The sequence below is a fragment of the Piliocolobus tephrosceles genome, chromosome 12 (genome assembly GCF_002776525.5).
Source record: "Piliocolobus tephrosceles isolate RC106 chromosome 12, ASM277652v3, whole genome shotgun sequence".
NCBI classification, from domain to species: domain Eukaryota; kingdom Metazoa; phylum Chordata; class Mammalia; order Primates; family Cercopithecidae; genus Piliocolobus; species Piliocolobus tephrosceles.
Genome location: NC_045445.1, coordinates 99,652,209 through 99,669,751, shown reverse-complemented (window position 1 = coordinate 99,669,751; position 17,543 = coordinate 99,652,209). Strand labels below are relative to the sequence as shown.

Sequence of the window (17,543 nt, the reverse complement as noted above, 5' to 3'; positions counted from 1 at the left end):
GTGAAAAATAAATTTGAACTGAAACCAGAATGCACAAAGCCTTGGACTGCTGAGTATGAGGATAAGGCGGCTGTTGAAGCCTGTCGGCCACGGATTCAGAGCCAGCGGAGATCATTTCACAGGGGTAGGACTAGGGTCACTCTGGTCTTGAGATCTCAATTCAGCTTGCCCAGTGAGGCATTCAGGGCTAGACTGCAGGTCTGGGAGGGTTTAGCCCTTGGATCTGATATCACAGTCCCAGGCGATTACAGCCCTTGATTCTCTTTCTTTGCTGCTAATATGTTGAACTACATTTCATGCTTTTCAAATGTCAAGCCACCCTTGCTGTCCTGGGATAGGTCCCACCTGGTTGTGGTGATAGCCTGCATTACTGAGTGCTGACTATACTGATCTTATATGTACTGTCACAAACCTAAGGAGGTAGGTATGATATTTAAACCCCATTTTGAAGATAAGGAAAGTGAACTCTGGAGGGGTTTACTGCCCATGGCCACAGATGTAGACAATATTAGAACTAGTGTTTGGACTCCAGTGGGAAGTCAAACTGTTGTTTGTTTGTTTGTTTACTTTAAGTTCTGGGATACCTGTGCAGAACGTATGCAGGTTTGTTACATAGGTATACATGTGCCATGGTGGTTTGTTCCACCTATCAACCCGTCATCTAGGTTTTAAGCCCCACATGCATTAGGTATTTGTCCTAATGCTCGAACTGGACTTTCTTATCCTGGACACCAGAAACCACCAACCCCTGGTAACCAGCCAGCATTGTTGACAATAATGCCCCATCCCTTTCCTAGCTCTGTGCACCCCCAGCACTAAGTCCCAGATCTAATTATGTTCCTGTGTCTCTTCTGACCTCCAGGACTGCTATATGCGCCGAGGTCTGCAATGGCGTCCAGCTACCATGAGGGGCTGATCTCCTCCTAGGCTTCCTCTCCAACCTCACCCCTTGGCACTCTTACTCCATCAGGTTATGTTCCAGCCACGCTGGCTTCCTGTCACATGCTTTGAAAACTGTCCAGTGTTTCTGATATCTGGAATGCTCTCTGCTATGACTCACTTCCCTGACACTTCTCATCCTATGGTCATGTCACTAATAACAAGCACTTTATGCCAGTCATAATTTATTTATTCATTTTATTTATTTATGTATTTATTTTGAGACGGAGTCTCGCTCTGTCGCCTAGGCTCTGGAGTGCAGTGGCGTAATCTCTGCTCACTGCAAGCTCCACCTCCTGGGTTCATGCCATTCTCCTGCCTCAGCCTCCCGAGTAGCTGGGACTACAGGCGCCCGCCACCACCCCCGGCAAATTTTTTTGTATTTTTAGTAGAGACAGGGTTTCACTGTGTTAGCCAGGATGGTCTCGATCTCTTGACCTCGTGATCCGCCCGCCTCGGCCTCCCAAAGTGCTAGGATTACAGGCGTGAGCCACTGCGTCCGGCCTAATTTATTATTTTTTTGAGATGGAGTCTCACTGTCATTCAGGCTGGAGTGCAATGGTACAATCTCAGTTCACTGCAACCTCTGCCTCCCAAGTTCAAGCAGTTATCCTGCCTTGGCCTCCCGAGTAGCTGGGATTACAGACATGTGCCACCATGCCTGGCTAATTTTTGTATTTTCAGTAGAGACAGGGTTTCTCCTTGTTAGCCAGGCTGGTCTCGAACTCCTGACCTCAAGTGATCCACCTGCCTCGGCCTCCCAAAGTGCTGGGATTACAGGTATGAGCCACTGCGCCCAGCCTGCAGCACTTTACATTAATAGAAAATCTTGTGTAATCCTTACAACAGCAGCCTGGTGAAGTAGCTACTATTGCCATCTCATCTCACAGGTGAGGAAATGAAAACAGAGGAAGTGACCTGCCCGAGGTCACGCAACCAGTAAGCAATGGAACTGGATTTATACATAGGCCACTTGGCTCCAAATCCCTGTTCTTAACCACAACAATAACACCAACTGTCAAGTTACTTTTTGTGAGCTTGTCTAGTGTGGATTCCTAACAAGTACTTTGTCATCCCGCCCCCGCTTTGATCTGTCAGCAAACCCTGTGAGTTCCACCTTCAGAATATGCCAGAATCTGAGCTCTCCTCTCCGCGTCCACTGCCGCCACCACCATCGCTGGTCTGGACAACTGCAGCAGCCTCCTCACCACTGCCGTCCTCGCCCCCTCTCCTCAATCTGTCCTCATGGCAGCCAGAATGATCCTGTTGCAACCCAAGTCAGCCCAGGGCTCTCCTCTGCTCGGAGCCCTGCCGTGGCTCTCATCTCTCTCAGAGAAAAAGCCAAAGTCCTCTCCGTGCCTCACGAGGCCCTCCGGACCCTCCCTGACCTCACCACCTGCCACTGGCCCCTGGCTCACTCTGCTCCTGCCCCGCTGGCTTTCTTGGTGCTCCCCACACACCAAGCAGCTCCCTCCTCAGGGCCTTTGCACCTGTTTGCTTTTCTCTCTGCCTTTAATTCTCCTCTTCCAGATGTCGAAGCAAGGTAAGGCTGACAGGTTTGGCCGGAAATGAAACGAGCCCTTGTTACATTCGGATGTTATATACATGGACCACGAAAGCAAGAACAGCCACAGATTCTGGCTCGTGTCTCTTGGGCCGGGGAACACCAAAATGAAAGGGGCGAGATGACCACACCCCAGGTGGCAGGACACCTTGTTGCTGAGGAGCTCATTTCATGCTGCAGCTAAGCAGTTCTATAACCCAGAGGTGAGGAGTAGAAAGCCTCAAACCCCACCAGAACCTCAGGAGGTGGGGAGAAAACTGTCTCACAACAGGCTACTTGGTAGATAGGGAGGTGAATGGTAAATGGCCTCGTGAGAGCTCCCCACAAACCCTCCGTGCTCTGTGTTCCAAGGATTGCAGGGCGTTCTGCCAAGACTTACATCAACTTACCTGCGTGGCCTGTGTGGAGACGTGCAAGGGAGCCAGAGCGCTGTGGAGGAACCATTCCCACGAACTAGATCACTGGATATCCTCCTTGACTGCTCTCCCTTGAACATCGGGTCTCTGTTGAAAGGCACCTTCTCAGAGTCACCTTCCCTGACTGCCATGTGTAAACCAGCACATCTCACTCTCCACCCCAACCCTGCTTTATTTCCCTTAATGCTTCCCACTCCCTAACATTACATCACACAGCAATGTTTTAGCTTATTGTAGGTGGACCCCACCAATGCATGATTCCTGAGGGAAAGACATGTCCTATCTGCTGTGGTGTCCCTGTTATTATGTGACACACAGAATAAATGCTAACATTGACTGACTCCGTCCCAACTACCAGACACTGATCTAGGTGTTTCCATGTCTTCACTCATTGAATGGGCTACCTTTATTATCTCCATTTAACAGGCGAGGAGACAGGTGTTTAAAAGAGGTCCTGGGTTCGAGAGGAGAGAAATAAGGACTTCTGATGCTCAGCAAAAGGACAGTCTTTCTGCCTGAGGAAGCCAGGGGGGTCCTGAGGGCTGTCACTGGGGAGGGGAAGCAAGTAGGGTTCTAGAGCTAGTGTCTGGAAAATGTCAACTTTATTTTTATTTATTTAGTTTTTTCGAGACAGAGTCTCAAGCTGTCACCCAGGCTGGAATGCAGTGGCGTGATCTCAGCTCACTGCAACCTCCACCTCCCGGGTTCAAGTGATTCTCGTGCCTCAGCCTCCCGAGTAGCTGGGATTACAGGCACACGCCACCACGCCTGGCTAATTTTTGTATTTTTAGTAGAGACGGGGTTTCACCATGTTGGCCAGGCTGGTCTCAAACTCCTGACCTGAGGTGATCCACCCACCTCGGTCTCCAAAAGTGCTGGGATTACAGGCGTGAGCCACCACGTCCGGTCAAATATCAACTTTATTAATGAATGTCAGATATTGGGAAATAGAAGGTAGCAATTATAGAACAGGGCTTCTTGAGGCCCTTGGAGTAAAAACGCCTGTAACTAAGGAGAGGGCTGTGGGAGACACAGTGAGCCTGCAGAAAACACCTGATGGTCTGCACTGCCCACACCAATGTGGAAGGGGAATAAACCACATCCCTGATAGCTTTCTTTTTCACTCTTTTAATGGAAAATTTCAAACTTACACAAAAGAATGGTATTGGTATAATGAACCTTCACAAAATCAAGTTTTAACAAGTTTAAGAAGAATGAAATCATATCAAGAGCCTTTCTGACCACAATGGTATAAAAGTAGAAATCAATAAAAGGAGGAAAATCAGAACACTCACAAATATGTGGAAATTAAACAATACTCTTCTGGCCGGGCACAGTGGCTCACGCCTGTAATTCCAACACTTTGGGAGGCCAAGACAGGAAGATGTGTTTGTGCTTTGTTTTGTTTTTTGTTTTTGTTTATTTGTTTGTTTTTCAGACGGAGTCTCACTGTCTGGAATGCAGTGGCGCTATCTCTGCTTACTGCAACCTCCGCCTGCCAGGTTCAAGTGATTCTCCTGCCTCAGCCTCCCAAGCAGCTGGGATTACAGGCGCCCGCCACCATGCTCGGCTAATTTTTTGTACTTTTAGTAGAGACGGGGTTTCACCATGCTGGCCAGGCTGGTCTCAAACTCCTGACCTCAAGTGATTCGCCCACCTCGGTCTCCCAAAGTGTTATGATTACAGGCGTGAACCACCGCACCCAGCCAGGAAGATCTCTTGAGGCCAGGAGTTCAACACCAGCCTTGGCAACATAGTGAGACCCTTGTCTCCACAAAAAATAAAAGAATTAGCCGGGCATGGTGGTGTGTGCCTGTGGTCTCAGCTACTTGGGAGGCTGAGGTGGGAGGGTCCCTAGAGCCCAGGAGGTGGAGTTTGCAGTGAGCTGAGCTGTGATCTTGCCACTGCACTCCAGCCTGGGTGACAGAGCAAGACCCTGTCTCAAAAAAAAAAAAAAAAAAAAAAAAAAAAAAAAAAAAAAAAAAAAAAAGAAAGAAAAGAAATAAAGATCTCAAATAAACAACCTAACTTTATACCTCAAGGGACTAGAAAAAGAATGAAGTTCAAAGTTAGCAGAAAGATGGAAATAACAAAATCAGAGCAAAAATAAATGAAATAGATGAAAAAAATAGAAAAGATTAATGACACTAAGAGTTGGTTTTTTGAAAACATAAACGAAGTAAATAAAATCAGAAACATTACAAGTGAAACCACAGAAATACAAAGGACCTGCCGGGCACAGTGGCTCAGACCTGTAATCCCAGCACCTTGAGAGGCTGAGGTGGGAGGATCACTTGAGGTCAGGAGTTCGAGACCAGCCTGGCCAACACAGCGAAACTCCATCTCTACTAAAAATACAAAAATTAGCCAGGCGTGGTGGTGTGTGCCTGTAATGCCAGCTATCCAGGAGGCTGAGGCAGGAGGTTGAAGCTACAGTGAGCCGTGATTGTGCCACTGCACTCCAACCTGGGTGACAGAATGAGACCCTATCTCAAATAATAATAATAAGCCTACTAAAGACTACTATGAACAACTGATACACAAATTGGATAACCTAGAAAAAATGGACACACTCCTAGAAATATACACTCTACCAAGACCGACTCAGGAATAGAAAATCTGAACAGACCGATAACAAGTAAGCAGACTGAATCATTCATCAAAAATCTCCCAACAAAGAAAAGCCTAGGACCAAGATGGTTTCACAGTGATATCTGCCAAGTATTTCAAGAAGGAATACCAATCCTTCATAAATTCTTTCAAAAAATTGAAGAGGAGGGCCAGGAGCAGTGGCTCACGCCTGTAATCCCAGCACTTTGGGAGGCCAAACTGGGCAGATCACCTGAGGTTAGGAGTTCAAGACCCACCTGGCCAACATGGTGAAAACCCATCTCTACTAAAAATACAAAAATTAACCGGGCATGGTGGTGGGTGCCTGTAATCCCAGCTACTCAGGAGGCTTAGGCATGGGTGATGCATCCCTGTAATTCCAGCTACTCTGGAGGCTGAGGTAGGGGGATTGCTTAAGCCTGGGAAGTCGAGGCTGGAGTGAGCGAAGATCACGCCACTGCACTCCAGTCTGGGTGACAGAGCAATATGTCATCTCAAAAAAAAAAAAAAAAAAAGAAAAAGCAGGAAAAGGTGGCCGGCGCCTGTAGTCCCAGCTACTCGGGAGGCTGAGGCAGGAGAATGGCGTGAACCTGGGAGGCGGACTTTGCAGTGAGCCGAGATGGTGCCACTGCACTCCAGCCGGGAGACAGAGCAAGACTCCGTCTTAAAAAAAAAAAGAAAAAAACGAAGAAAAGATTTGCTAAACAAGCTTATATTAGGGGCATTAATTGATCTTATAGAATATTGACAGATGTACTTATGCGTTAATTTTTTTTTTTTGAGACAGGGTCTCTCTGTTACCCAGGCCAAAATGCCACTCACTGCAGCCTAGACCTTCCAGGCTCAAGCAGTCCTCCTACCTCAGCCTCCCAAGTAGCTGGGACCACAGGTTTGCACCATCACACCCGGCTAATTTTTATTTTGGTTTAACAGGGGCAGGGGACAGGTGGCAGGTGGTGGGTGCCTCACTATGTTGCCTGGGTTGGTTTGGAACTTCTGGGCTCAAGCGTTCCTCCTGCCTCAGCCTCCTAAAGTGGTGGAATTACAGGTGTGAGCCACCGTACCCAGCCCAGATGTACTTACATTTTTAAAATGTTAGGCTGGGCATGGTGGCTCACGCCTATAATCCCAGCACTTTGGGAGGCCGAGGCGGGTGGATGACCTGAAGTCAGGAGTTTGAGACCAGCCTGATCAACATGGAGAAACCCCAGCTCTACTAAAAATACAAAATTAGCCGCGTGTGCTGGTATATGCCTGTAATCCCAGCTACTCCGGAGGCTGAGGCAGGAGAACTGCTTGAACTCAGGAGGCAGAGGTTGCGGTGAGCCGAGATTGCGCCATTGCACTCCAGCCTGGGCAACAAGAGCGAAATTCCACCTCAAAAAAAAAAAATGATGTTTTCATGCAGGAAAATGGTGCTGGCTATGCTGGTATTGGGGGTTCTGCCATGGCCTGTGGCATGGTGACTGCTCTGCAACTTTTGGGAGTAACTACAGTGGAAGCTTCAGCAGGGCCCTCCCGGCTGTCCCAGTCGTCTATGGGGATGAGCATTAGTAGGCCAGCCATATTTAGAGCCAGCAAATGATACCAGTGGAATATACTAGCCTTTTGGATAGTATCTTTTGGATGGCAACTCCCCAGAGCAGATGCCCTACTGAAGTTAACTGGTGTAGAAGAAATCCTCAGAAACTTATTAAAGTTAACAATAGGCCGGGCGCAGTGGCTCACGCCTGTAATCCCAGCACTTTGGGAGGCCGAGGCCGGTGAATCACCTGAGGTCAGGAGTTTGACACCAGCCTGGCTAACAAGGAGAAACCCCATCTCTGATAAAAATACAAAAATTAGCCGGGCATGGTGGCACATGCCTGTAATCCCAGCTACTCAGGAGGCCGAGGCAGGATAACCGCTTGAACTCAGGAGGCAGAGGTTGCAGTGAGCTGAGATCACACCACTGCACTCCAGCATGGGCGACAGAGCGAAACTGTTTCTCAATAATAAGTTAAGAACAATGGCCGGGCGCGGTGGCTCACACCTGTAATCCCAGCACTTTGGGAGGCCGAGACGGGCAGATCACGAGGTCAGGAGATCGAGACCATCCTGGCTAACACGGTGAAACCCCGTCTCTACTAAAAATACAAAAAATTAGCTGGGTGTGGTGGCGGGTGCCTGTAGTCCCAGCTACTCGGGAGGCTGAGGCAGGAGAATGGCGGGAACCCGGGAGGCGAAGCTTGCAGTGAGTGGAGATTGTGCCACTACACTCCAGCCTGGGCTACAGATAGAGATCTGTCTCAAAAAAACAAAACAACAACAAAAACAACAACAAAAAAAAATATAGACATTTGTTCTGAATGTGATCACCTGTAACAGAAACATGTCCTTTGGGGCCACTGCTATGAGAAGGTGGGCAAGGACACTGCAGAAGTCAGACGACAGATAGGGAAACAAGGGGGCCGTTTTAAGGCTCCCACTGTAGAGACTATGGTGCTGTACATGGGAGAGACGCCATCTGAACAAGATCAGGGCAAGAGGATCATAGAACGAGACAGGAAGCAGCCATCCTGGTTCACCCACAATTGACACCAAAGATGTTAAAAGGTTAAATTCACAGTAAATCATTTTTCCTGAAATCGAGGAAGATTCTATCTTTATGTTGTTGTGCTTGTTTTAAAATCATCAATATAGTTTAACACATTCTTTCTAAGCAGTTTTGTCTGGGATAATTTGAAAAACATGGGTAAACTCTAAAAAATGTTGTCATGTTATCCATGATAACTAGCAAGGAAAATAGCTGGATGATGTGTAGGTGAACTTGCTTTCTCAAGTAGGTACATTCCCGAAGTAAAGGTTTTTGTATGAGTTAAGCCTCATTGTAGACAAACTTGGGATAGCAACATATAAACTGATGTTAAGTTGCAAATTCTTCATGTTTCATGCACTGTGCACTTTGGATACCATGAAGTCTGAGCCAGCACACAAGGCAACCAAGTCCCATCAACTGTGGGTGACTTCAATGCAGGCTGACACTGAACTCCCCCATCTAGGACTCCACTTTCTCCTTTACCAAATGGTTTTCCCTTTTTTTTTTTTTTTCAGACGGAGTCTCGCTCTGTTGCCCAGGCTGGAATGCACTGGTGCGATCTCGGCTCACTGCAACCTCTGCCTCCCGGGTTCAAGCAACTCTCCCACCTCAGCCTCCTGAGTAGCTGGGATTACAGGTGCCTGCCATTAGGCCCAGTTAATTTGTGTACTTTTGTAGAGATGGGGTTTCACCATGTTGCCCAGGTTGGTCTTGAACTCCTGAGCTCAGGTGATCCACCTGCCTTGGCCTCCCAAAGTGCTGGGATTACAAGCGTGAGCCATTGTGCCTGGCCCCAAATGATTTTTTTGAGTAGGGCATGCCTGATTACCTTTTACAAGACAGACTCACATGCTGATTTTCCAGCCTTCAGCAAGAGTGTGGAGACAAAAGTTATTCCATCTTGGATGCCAATCCATGTTTACTTCTGATTAGCACCAGTCCTGTAAATGCCTGATTCCTCCTTTTCCATTCCTAGTCTAAGAGCTTGTCAGCTTTTACATTATCACACAAACCAGATGATGATGCATATAGCATTCTTGCCTGTTCTGGAGTTGCCTTTATCTTGCTGGAGCACACTCTTTCCCTATGGTATGTAAGCCGTGGGTTGGAGAGCAATAGCATGCAGATTTACCTTGCTGCCACCCAAGGCCATGATTATTTTTGAGACAGCTGTGCTCTGTCGCCCAGGCTGGAGTGCAGTGGTGCCATCTGGGCTCACTGCAACCTTCACCCCCTGGGTTCAAGCCATTCTTGTGCCTCAGCGTCCCAAGTAGCTGGGATTACTTGGCGTGTGCCACTATACTCAATTTTTGTATTTTTAGTAAAGACGGGGTTTTGCCATGTTGGCCAGGCTGGTCTCAAACTCCTGACCTCAGGCGATCCACCCACCTCGGCTTCCCAAAGTGCTGGGATGACAGGTGTGAGCCACCGTGCTCGGCCCCACGTCATGCTTCTAAGTTCCCCCAGTAAAGCACCCTTTACCAACAATTTTTGTCTGCCTTGTTTCTTGGCTCCTTCGGCATTTGGAGGTTTGCGTACAAGGCTCTTGGCTCTTTCATGGGAACAATGAGTAAATGGATACATGTATTAAAAAACGAATAGACTCCTTCACAGCATATTAGAAATGTTTAAGAATAATGGCAGGAACTGCTTTTAACAATTTAGAAAAGACCACCCCCACCCCCTCGCCCGGCCCACAGATGCAGGGCACATCCTCTAAGTAAACAGAAATATTTTTGTAGTGAACTGTATGCATATTCCCACTGAGTAAAGGTTGTAAGAAGCCTCAGGTCAGGTCTTACCATCAAACTTGAAAACACTTGGAATGCAGCTGGGCAGGGACTTGGGCAGGTTTTGTCTTGATAAGCAGGTAAGAATGGCAGAACACTGGCTGTCACTGTTTTTTTTTTTTATATATACCTGAAGTATTCACAGCAACTTATTTTAAAAACCTTTTTAAAAGTTCTACACCTTCACCCCGCCAACTCCCTAATCCAGAACATGGAACAAGAGTGTGGAGCTGTTTGATGAACTTGGTCTGTTCTTAACATTTTTTTTTTTTTTTTGAGACCGAGTCTCACTTGTTGCCCAGGCTGGAGTGCAGTGGCACGATCTCGGCTCACCGCAAGCTCCGCCTTACGGGTTCACACCATTCTCCTGCCTCAGGTTCCCGAGTAGCTGGAACTATAGGCGCCCACCACCACACCCAGCTAGTTTTTTGTATTTTTAGTAGAGATGGGGTTTCACCGTGTTAGCCAGGATGGTCTCGATCTCCTGACCTCGTGATCTGCCCATCTAGGCCTCCCAAAGTGCTAGGATGACAGTCATGAGCCACCGCACCTGGCCTGTCCTACATTTAACACTCTTAGCCCCTAGGTCAGGCATGGTGGCTCACGCCTATCATCTCAAGCGCTCTGGAAGGCTGAGGCGGGTGGATCACTTGAGGTCAGGAGTTCGGGACCAGCCTGGTCAACATGGTGAAACCCCATCTCCACTAATACAAAAATTAGTTGGGCATGGTGGCAGGCACCTGTAATCCCAGCTACTTGAGAGACTGAGGCATGAGAATTGCTTGAACCTGGGAGGCGGAAGTTACAGTGAGCTGAGATTGCGCCACTGTACTCCAGCCTGGGAGACAGTGAGACCCTGTCTCAAAAAACAACAAAACACTCCTAACCCGTGTGAGGTGGGTGGTTATTTCCATTTTATGGACGTTGAAACTGAGGCAGAGAAGAAATTAGGAAGCAAGGATCTGCAGTGATTTCTGCCTAGGTGGGTTAGGAGGGGTGGGGCTTAAGACTTGAAAGCCTAATTGAAAACCAAAAGCCAATCTCTTTATTCTGGACCTTGACAAGAGATCTGGTGAATGGTTTAGATTTTTGGTACAGACAAGTTCCAGGGCTTGCAAGTGAGAGTAGTCACAGGCCATGTGTTTGGTCTTTGCAGGTCTTGGGATACATGTTCTCAAGGTACCTTGAGTGTTTGGGGGGTTTCTAGCTTCAGTGGGTTCTTGACAGATGTGCATTAGTTGGATGCTGAGGTCAAACCAAAGTAGACCAACAAGGGTGCTGGGGGGTTGACCTCAAATCTGGAACTTTATTCATCAGGGACTATATGGCACTATAGAAAACTGTGGGCTCTCTTCCTTAGAGTAGATAAACAGCCAGAGACTGGGACTCCCTGGGCTGGATGATCAGAAAGCACACTGTTAACACAGCAGCGCAGAGCAGGTTGAGTTGTTATACAAATAAATTTTGGTCTTTATTATTTCACTTAGGGGATCATTTTGTTGCAGGAATATTACTGATTATGAATCCTACCTCAGCTGACACTGGGGGTGAGAGGTACATTGCTGTCCTGAGAGGTGGGGAGCAGAGGACCCCCTCCAATCCCCCGACCTAGAAGGCATTCACAGTCCTCTTGCCAATTCTCACTACCTTAGTTCCCCAAAGGCCCAGAATAGGATGCCTCCTCAGACCAAGTATCCACCTGGTAGGCTTAGCCACAATGCCCCATAGCCTGGGCCTGGTTTAGTGGGTGAGGTGGAAGTTCCCGAGTCTCCATCCACCTGCCAAAGCAAATTCACGACTGGGTTACAGGAAAAAGGGATATTGGGGCCTGTCCCAACTAGCTGGGAAACTCAGGAGCCAGGCCTCCAGGACTGAGACTCATAATACAACGCACCAGCAAGGGAATAGGTAGCTCAGGACGATAATGTCCTGGAGTTTGCGACCTGGTGGCTCAGTATTAGCCAGGTGAAAGCCATGAACAGATTTCTCTGTTCCAAACTAGAACAAATGGAGGGATAACACCCATGGGGCCTCAACACAGCCACTAGAAAGAATCATGACCAAAGGGAGCAGAACCGAGGAACTAACACCAGCTAGAATTACAAAATCACCACCAACTTACCACCCAAGACACACACACACCAAAAAAGATCAAATCCCCATGACTGAAAGCTTTGCCAACTCTTCTCAGTGGCTTTATATGCCAATTAATCTAACCCTCCACAGAAAATGTAAAATGGCATGAGGCTGAAGTAAAATGAGTCACCCAAAGTCAAATACCTGGGAAGTAGAAGAGCCCCACATAAATCTTGGTATATGAGCTCTTAGCATTCTGTTTTCAAACCAGGCCTCTCTCATGGCCCTCATGCACAAAGATGAGTCCAGTGCACCTCTCCCCAACCCTCATCATTTCAGCGGAAGGAATAAACTGGTACTACTATTTATGATAGGGATTAGCTCACGCCATGAGATTAGGTGCTTACAGTCTCAGAACAATCCTGTGAGGACAGTGCCCATCTAATGCTCAGAGAGGCTAGGAAGATTCAAGCCTAATGATAAGACAATGGGACTAAGGTAAGAGACCAGCTTAGGAAACCCAATTCCAGCCGGCCTCAGGCCTCAACGTACACCTAACCCCCGGCAGCCCCTGCCCACCCATCAACCAAATATTCTCCAAGCCTCCCTCTCACTGATGTGCCCCCATTATTTTTTGAGACGGAGTCTTGTTCTGTCACCCAGGCTGGAGTGCAATGGCACAATCTCAGCTCACTGCAACCTCTACCTCCTGGGTTCAAGCAATTCTCCTGCCTCAGCCTCCTGAGTAGCTGGGATTACATGCATCCGCCACCACGCCCTGCTTTTGTATTTTTAGTAGAGACGGGGTTTCACCATGTTGGCCAAGCTGGTCTCAAACTCCTGACCTCAGGTGATCCACCCACCTCTGCCCCCATTTTTAATTTGGAAAGTGGGCTGAGTAAGAAAAAAGCAGGTTTTCAGGTTTCATCTTTTTAATAAGCTCTGTGAAAGACATCCTAAGCACTGTATGAGACACAACAGAATATTTTTTCTTCCAGTATTAAAAAAAAAAAAAAGACATTTGCAAACATTTTAAAAGCAACTCTTCTATATAATCAGTTTGATTATCTGAATTAGAAAATACCCCTGGATAATCATGTTATTTATACACTTTTCTTTTTTTTTTTCAGATGGAGTCTCACTCTGTTGCCCAGGCTGGAGTACAGTGGTGCGATCTCGGCTCACTGCAACCTCTGCCTCCGGGGTTCCAGCGATTCTCCTGCCTCAGTCTCCCAAGTAGCTGGGATTACAGGCGTACGCCACCACGCAAGACTAATTTTTAAATTGTTAGTACAGATGGGGTTTCACCATGTTGGTCAGGCTGGCTTGATGCACATTTCTTATAGGTATGTTTGGAAATTGCTTCCTAACCACAATAAACACTGTGTACAGGTTTTTAAAATGTCCTGGATACACATTAATTTTTTGAAACCAGTCTGGCCAAACTTGCCAGAACCAATTATTGCTAGCTCCAATAATCCTGAGAGCTCTAACTAAAAAACTGGTAAAAAGAAAAATACTCAGGCTCTACAAACGTTCCATGATTTGTCTTTAAATAGGCAGAAAAAATGTTTAAAAAGATCTTTAACTACCTTGGCAGGTCAATTTAAAAACAAAAGGTTGATATACTATAAAATAAGATGCTTCAGTGCAGCTCCAAAAACCTTTATAAATACAGCCATTTGGAAGGACGATCCTGGATCAGAAATTATTCCTTGTGTATCTGAGAACAGCAAGAGGGGGAGAATTGTGATGTCATGAAGGAACAGGTGACAACATGCTCACCTCCTAGAGCTGATGCAGATGCTGAGGGTTAGACAATAGGGACACCCCTTCATTTCCTCCATCCCACACAAGACTAGAGGATTATAGGAGATGGGTTTTCAGATCCCACCCCCTAGCTCTTGCTCTGACATGCACCTGAGAACAAGGAAGGCCTAGGAATGATGTTTGGTAGGTTGGCTGGATGAGGTATGAGGGCAGCAGAAATGCAGAGCAGTCTTGCCAGAAAAGGTGAGACAGTCATGACAGAGTGTGACAAACAGGTTTACTCAATGCCAATATCCAAGTCTCACCTACATTATGTGCATGTCTCATTTCAGTTGTCATAATTGTCTCTGTAATTTCCTCCTGAGTAGCGGTCATAACCACCCTGGTTTCTGGGAAAAAAAAAAAAAACACACACACACAAAGTTTTCTGGGACTGCATTATACACCACTGTCATTAATTATATGGGTCATGTTTTATAGTATGTGTCATAACATAAACCTTAAATATCAAAAACAGGATATGTTAAGCATGAGTATCATAGTAAACAGTTTTATGGCATACAATTTATATGCAGTATATTAAATCATAATACACGTTGAAGCAATATAGTTATATAACCCACACAGCACAACATATATAGTACACTTTACCATGTTACAACTATATGACCACACGATGAACTTAAAATACTAAATTTCATACTCCTTTTAGGCACACATTAGTAACAGCAAGATGTGGTATGCATGAACACCCAGGTGCTGCGTTCTTACGGAGAGGGAATCAATAGCAGAACACCCCAGCCCCTTGGCTACCCACCTGCCATTATAGTCTCTGGAACGTCCATATCCATATCCATACCCTCCAGGTCTACTGTCATAATACCTGCCACTCCCATAGCCCTGGTCCCCACCACCTAGAACAGAAAAATATTTAAATGGCAGTTGTCCTCACCTAGGCAACTCTCCCTCTCACCCCATGATCAAAACTATCACTGCACTCACCTCTAGAGTAGCTGCGACCACGCCCATGCGCCCCAAAGCCACCTCCTCTGGTTCCCCGAGCAGACTTGCCTGCATGATCCACACGGATCTGACGACCATCCAGGGACTAAGTGTGGGAGACACAAGGAGGATGGGTTGGCAGTCAGGGCAGTGGTGAGGGAAGAGCAGGCAAGGGCAAGTGGGCAAAAGAGGCCAAAAATTCCTGCTGGGCACCAGGTTCTGGGTGCCATGTTCCAGAATAAGCTCCTTTACCCCAGAATGGTTTCATCAGGAGCTATATAATCCCACACAAAATGACCTGAACGCACCATGTTCCCCTTGCTACTACTTACATCTTGACTGAACTCAGGCTGAGTTCTCCTCCCCACTCCTCTAAGCTGCCCGACTATCAGGGCTAGACAGACCTCTCTTGGTTTGAGGCTTCAGAGTCCATGTCAGAAGACTCACGAGGTCCTCTCCAGGCCAGGCCCACAGGTCTGCAGACTCTACTACCTAAGCCCAAGGCAGGTCAACCATCCACAGGTGGCTTCTCGGCCTCATGCAGGACCAGTCGTCGCCTCCCAGGCGGCCAGGCTCTGTCTGCCGCTGCCCTCCACCCCCTAGAACAAAAGGCAGTCATGCTCCTGTGAGTGGGCACTGCGGGGCTTGGTGGCCACGCTGCCCCGAGCAGACACAGAGGGAAAAACAAAAAGAATGAAGGAAGCCGCAGATGGGGACAAGGTCCCTTTGCAGATAGGAGGCCCCACCTCTCCGTTCATGGCTCTCATGGCAACTGAAGCATGCTCTGGGTTGGTGAAGGTGATGAAACCAAAACCTCTGGACCGCTGAGTCTCCCGGTCCTTGACAACGACCACTGTGAGAGGGAGAGATGAAGGAGCGATGTGGACCAGTCAGCATCACAAAGGTTAAGTAGCAAAGGGTGGTCCGAAAAGGAGATGGCGGTAGGTAGGGAAAACGGAGCCCTCCCACCAATCCCGAAGATGGTTTCCCTCATCCTTAGTCGACACCATAAGCTTAAGAAAAAGAACATGGGGCCGGGCGCGGTGGCTCAAGCCTGTAATCCCAGCACTTTGGGAGGCCGAGACGGGCGGATCACGAGGTCAGGAGATCGAGACAATCCTGGCTAACACGGTGAAACCCCGTCTCTACTAAAAACTACAAAAAACTAGCCGGGCGAGGTAGCGGCGCCTGTAGTCCCAGCTACTGGGAGGCTGAGGCAGGAGAATGGCGTGAACCCGGGAGGCTGAGCTTGCAGTGAGCTGAGATCCGGCCACAGCCCCCCACCCTGGGCCACAGAGCCAGACCCCCCCTCAAAAAAAGAAAAAAAAAAAAAAAGAAAAAGAACATGGAAGCGTGGGTCCTAACTTTTCAGTTAATACTCCTTGAAATGCAAGGATCCCAGACTTTCTCTCACCAACCCCCAGTGAAAGTCTGGCCCGTCTCACCCTCAGAGATAGGTCCGAAACTGCTGAAGTGGTCTTCCAGCGCTTGCTCATCGGTGTTAAAGTTGAGCCCTCCCACGAAAAGCTTTCCTTCTTCAGAGGACATGGCAATTCAAGTCCTGTGGGAAGAACATGAAGAATGGTGGCAGGAAGGAGGAACAAAATGGAGACGTGAGAAAAGAGCGAGAGGGAAGGCGGAGAGAAGTGCAGAAAATAAGAAGGAGGAACAAAATGGCTGGGCCCGGTGGGTCACGCCTGTAATCCCAGCACTTTGGGAGGCCAGGGCGGGCGGATCACGAGGTCAGGAGATCGAGACCATCCTGGCCAACACGGTGACAGCCCATCTCTACTAAAAATACAAAAAAATTAGCCGGGCATGGTGGCGGGCGCCTGTAGCCCCAGCTACTCGGGAGGCTGAGACAGAAGAATGGCGTGAACCCAGGAGGCAGAGCTTGCAGTGAGCCGAGAATGCGCCACTGCACTCCAGCATGGGTGACAGAGCGAGACTCCGTCTCAAAAAAAAAAAAAAAAAGAGGAACAACATATGGGTAACTACAGAGAGCTAGGAAAGGCGGCCAATAAGGTGGTAATCTGCGGAGGTGGCTCAGCGCAGCCACCATTAGGGGGCCACCATTGCGCATGCTCACACATCCACAGCCGCCACGCCCGTCATTTTGTGTCACTGCGCAAGCCCAGAACATCCTTGCCTTCCCTCAGCGCCGGCAGAACAAGATGGCGGCGGCCACGTGGGATAAGGAAAGCAAGTGTCGGCTGTGGCGTGGTCACTGCCACCACCGACGCCACCCAGTCCCTCCCTAAGGGCCTCACACTGAGATTCAGCGCGCTGGCCTCCCACCAACCGAAATGTTCACCTCCGAGCACGGGACCCGCCCGCCCCAGAGAAAGCCAAGCCTACGTGTCAGCGGCCATTACTCTCCCCACTCGCTATCCCCCGGTCTCGGCCGGCGCGGCGCGTGTGTGGCGAGGAGCCGCAGTTCCGCAGGCCATACGCAACTTACCTGGAAATTAAAACGTAAAAAACCCGGACAGACGACGAGCTCGGAGGAGCACAGAAAACAGGGACTGGTCTGCGCGGGAAGACGCTTGATAAAGAGTACGTAGCAAGAACGTCCCGGAACGTTCCCCTTGCGCGTCCCGGCGTGCGTGCTGATTGGCTGAGGCTAGCAGGGGCGGAGTGGCGGGGAGAGGAAGGGACCGCAAAGCGAAGGGAGCAGTATGCTCTGCGAAATGGGGTGTTTCCGGAAATGGGGTCGACTTTTGCACAGATGGTGCACCCTAAACGTCAGCATCCCCCCCACAACCGGCTGAGCTGCCTTGATCCCTTCCACACAGGAA

At 48.4% G+C, this 17,543-nt stretch overlaps 1 protein-coding gene, 1 long non-coding RNA gene and 1 pseudogene across 3 annotated transcripts in view; 2 read left to right on the top strand and 1 right to left on the bottom strand.

Moving 5' to 3' along the window:
* Positions 1-3,255, top strand: part of LOC111534836 — a 5,067-nt gene extending 1,812 nt beyond the window's left edge. The window contains exons 2-3 of the long non-coding RNA XR_002729228.2: positions 2,470-2,706; positions 2,855-3,255. This is a non-coding gene — a long non-coding RNA (uncharacterized LOC111534836). The remainder of the gene's footprint in view (positions 1-2,469; positions 2,707-2,854) is intronic.
* A 3,686-nt stretch (positions 3,256-6,941) lies between these two features.
* On the top strand, positions 6,942-8,106 carry LOC113222014 (annotated as a pseudogene).
* Positions 8,107-12,887: 4,781 nt separating this feature from the next.
* Positions 12,888-17,421, bottom strand: RBM3 (RNA binding motif protein 3). 2 transcript variants are annotated; one of them, XM_023199706.3, is made up of 7 exons: positions 17,207-17,421; positions 16,191-16,306; positions 15,492-15,598; positions 14,746-14,851; positions 14,561-14,657; positions 14,049-14,132; positions 12,888-13,696 (listed from the first exon to the last, which is right to left on the bottom strand). In XM_023199706.3, exons 2-6 carry the CDS (start codon positions 16,291-16,293, stop codon positions 14,072-14,074), a joined length of 474 nt encoding a protein of 157 aa, XP_023055474.1. In that variant the 5' UTR covers positions 16,294-16,306; positions 17,207-17,421; the 3' UTR covers positions 12,888-13,696; positions 14,049-14,071. The 2 variants fall into 2 exon arrangements, with proteins under 2 accessions (XP_023055474.1, XP_023055475.1); XM_023199707.1 differs by having other exon boundaries at positions 14,053-14,132; positions 17,207-17,373.
* Positions 17,422-17,543: the final 122 nt, after the last annotated feature.

What these genes read in the sequence shown, in the direction of transcription:
- RBM3 (XM_023199706.3), bottom strand. Translation starts at nt 16,293, where the DNA reads ATGTCCTCTGAAGAAGGAAAGCTTTTCGTGGGAGGGCTCAACTTTAAC. An exon ending in TTTCGGACCTATCTCTGAGG is followed by an intron (nt 15,599 to 16,190) that starts GTGAGACGGGCC and finishes TCCCTCTCACAG; the next exon opens with TGGTCGTTGTCAAGGACCGG. An exon ending in TCCAGAGACTATAATGGCAG is followed by an intron (nt 14,133 to 14,560) that starts GTGGGTAGCCAA and finishes TTTTTTTCCCAG; the next exon opens with AAACCAGGGTGGTTATGACC.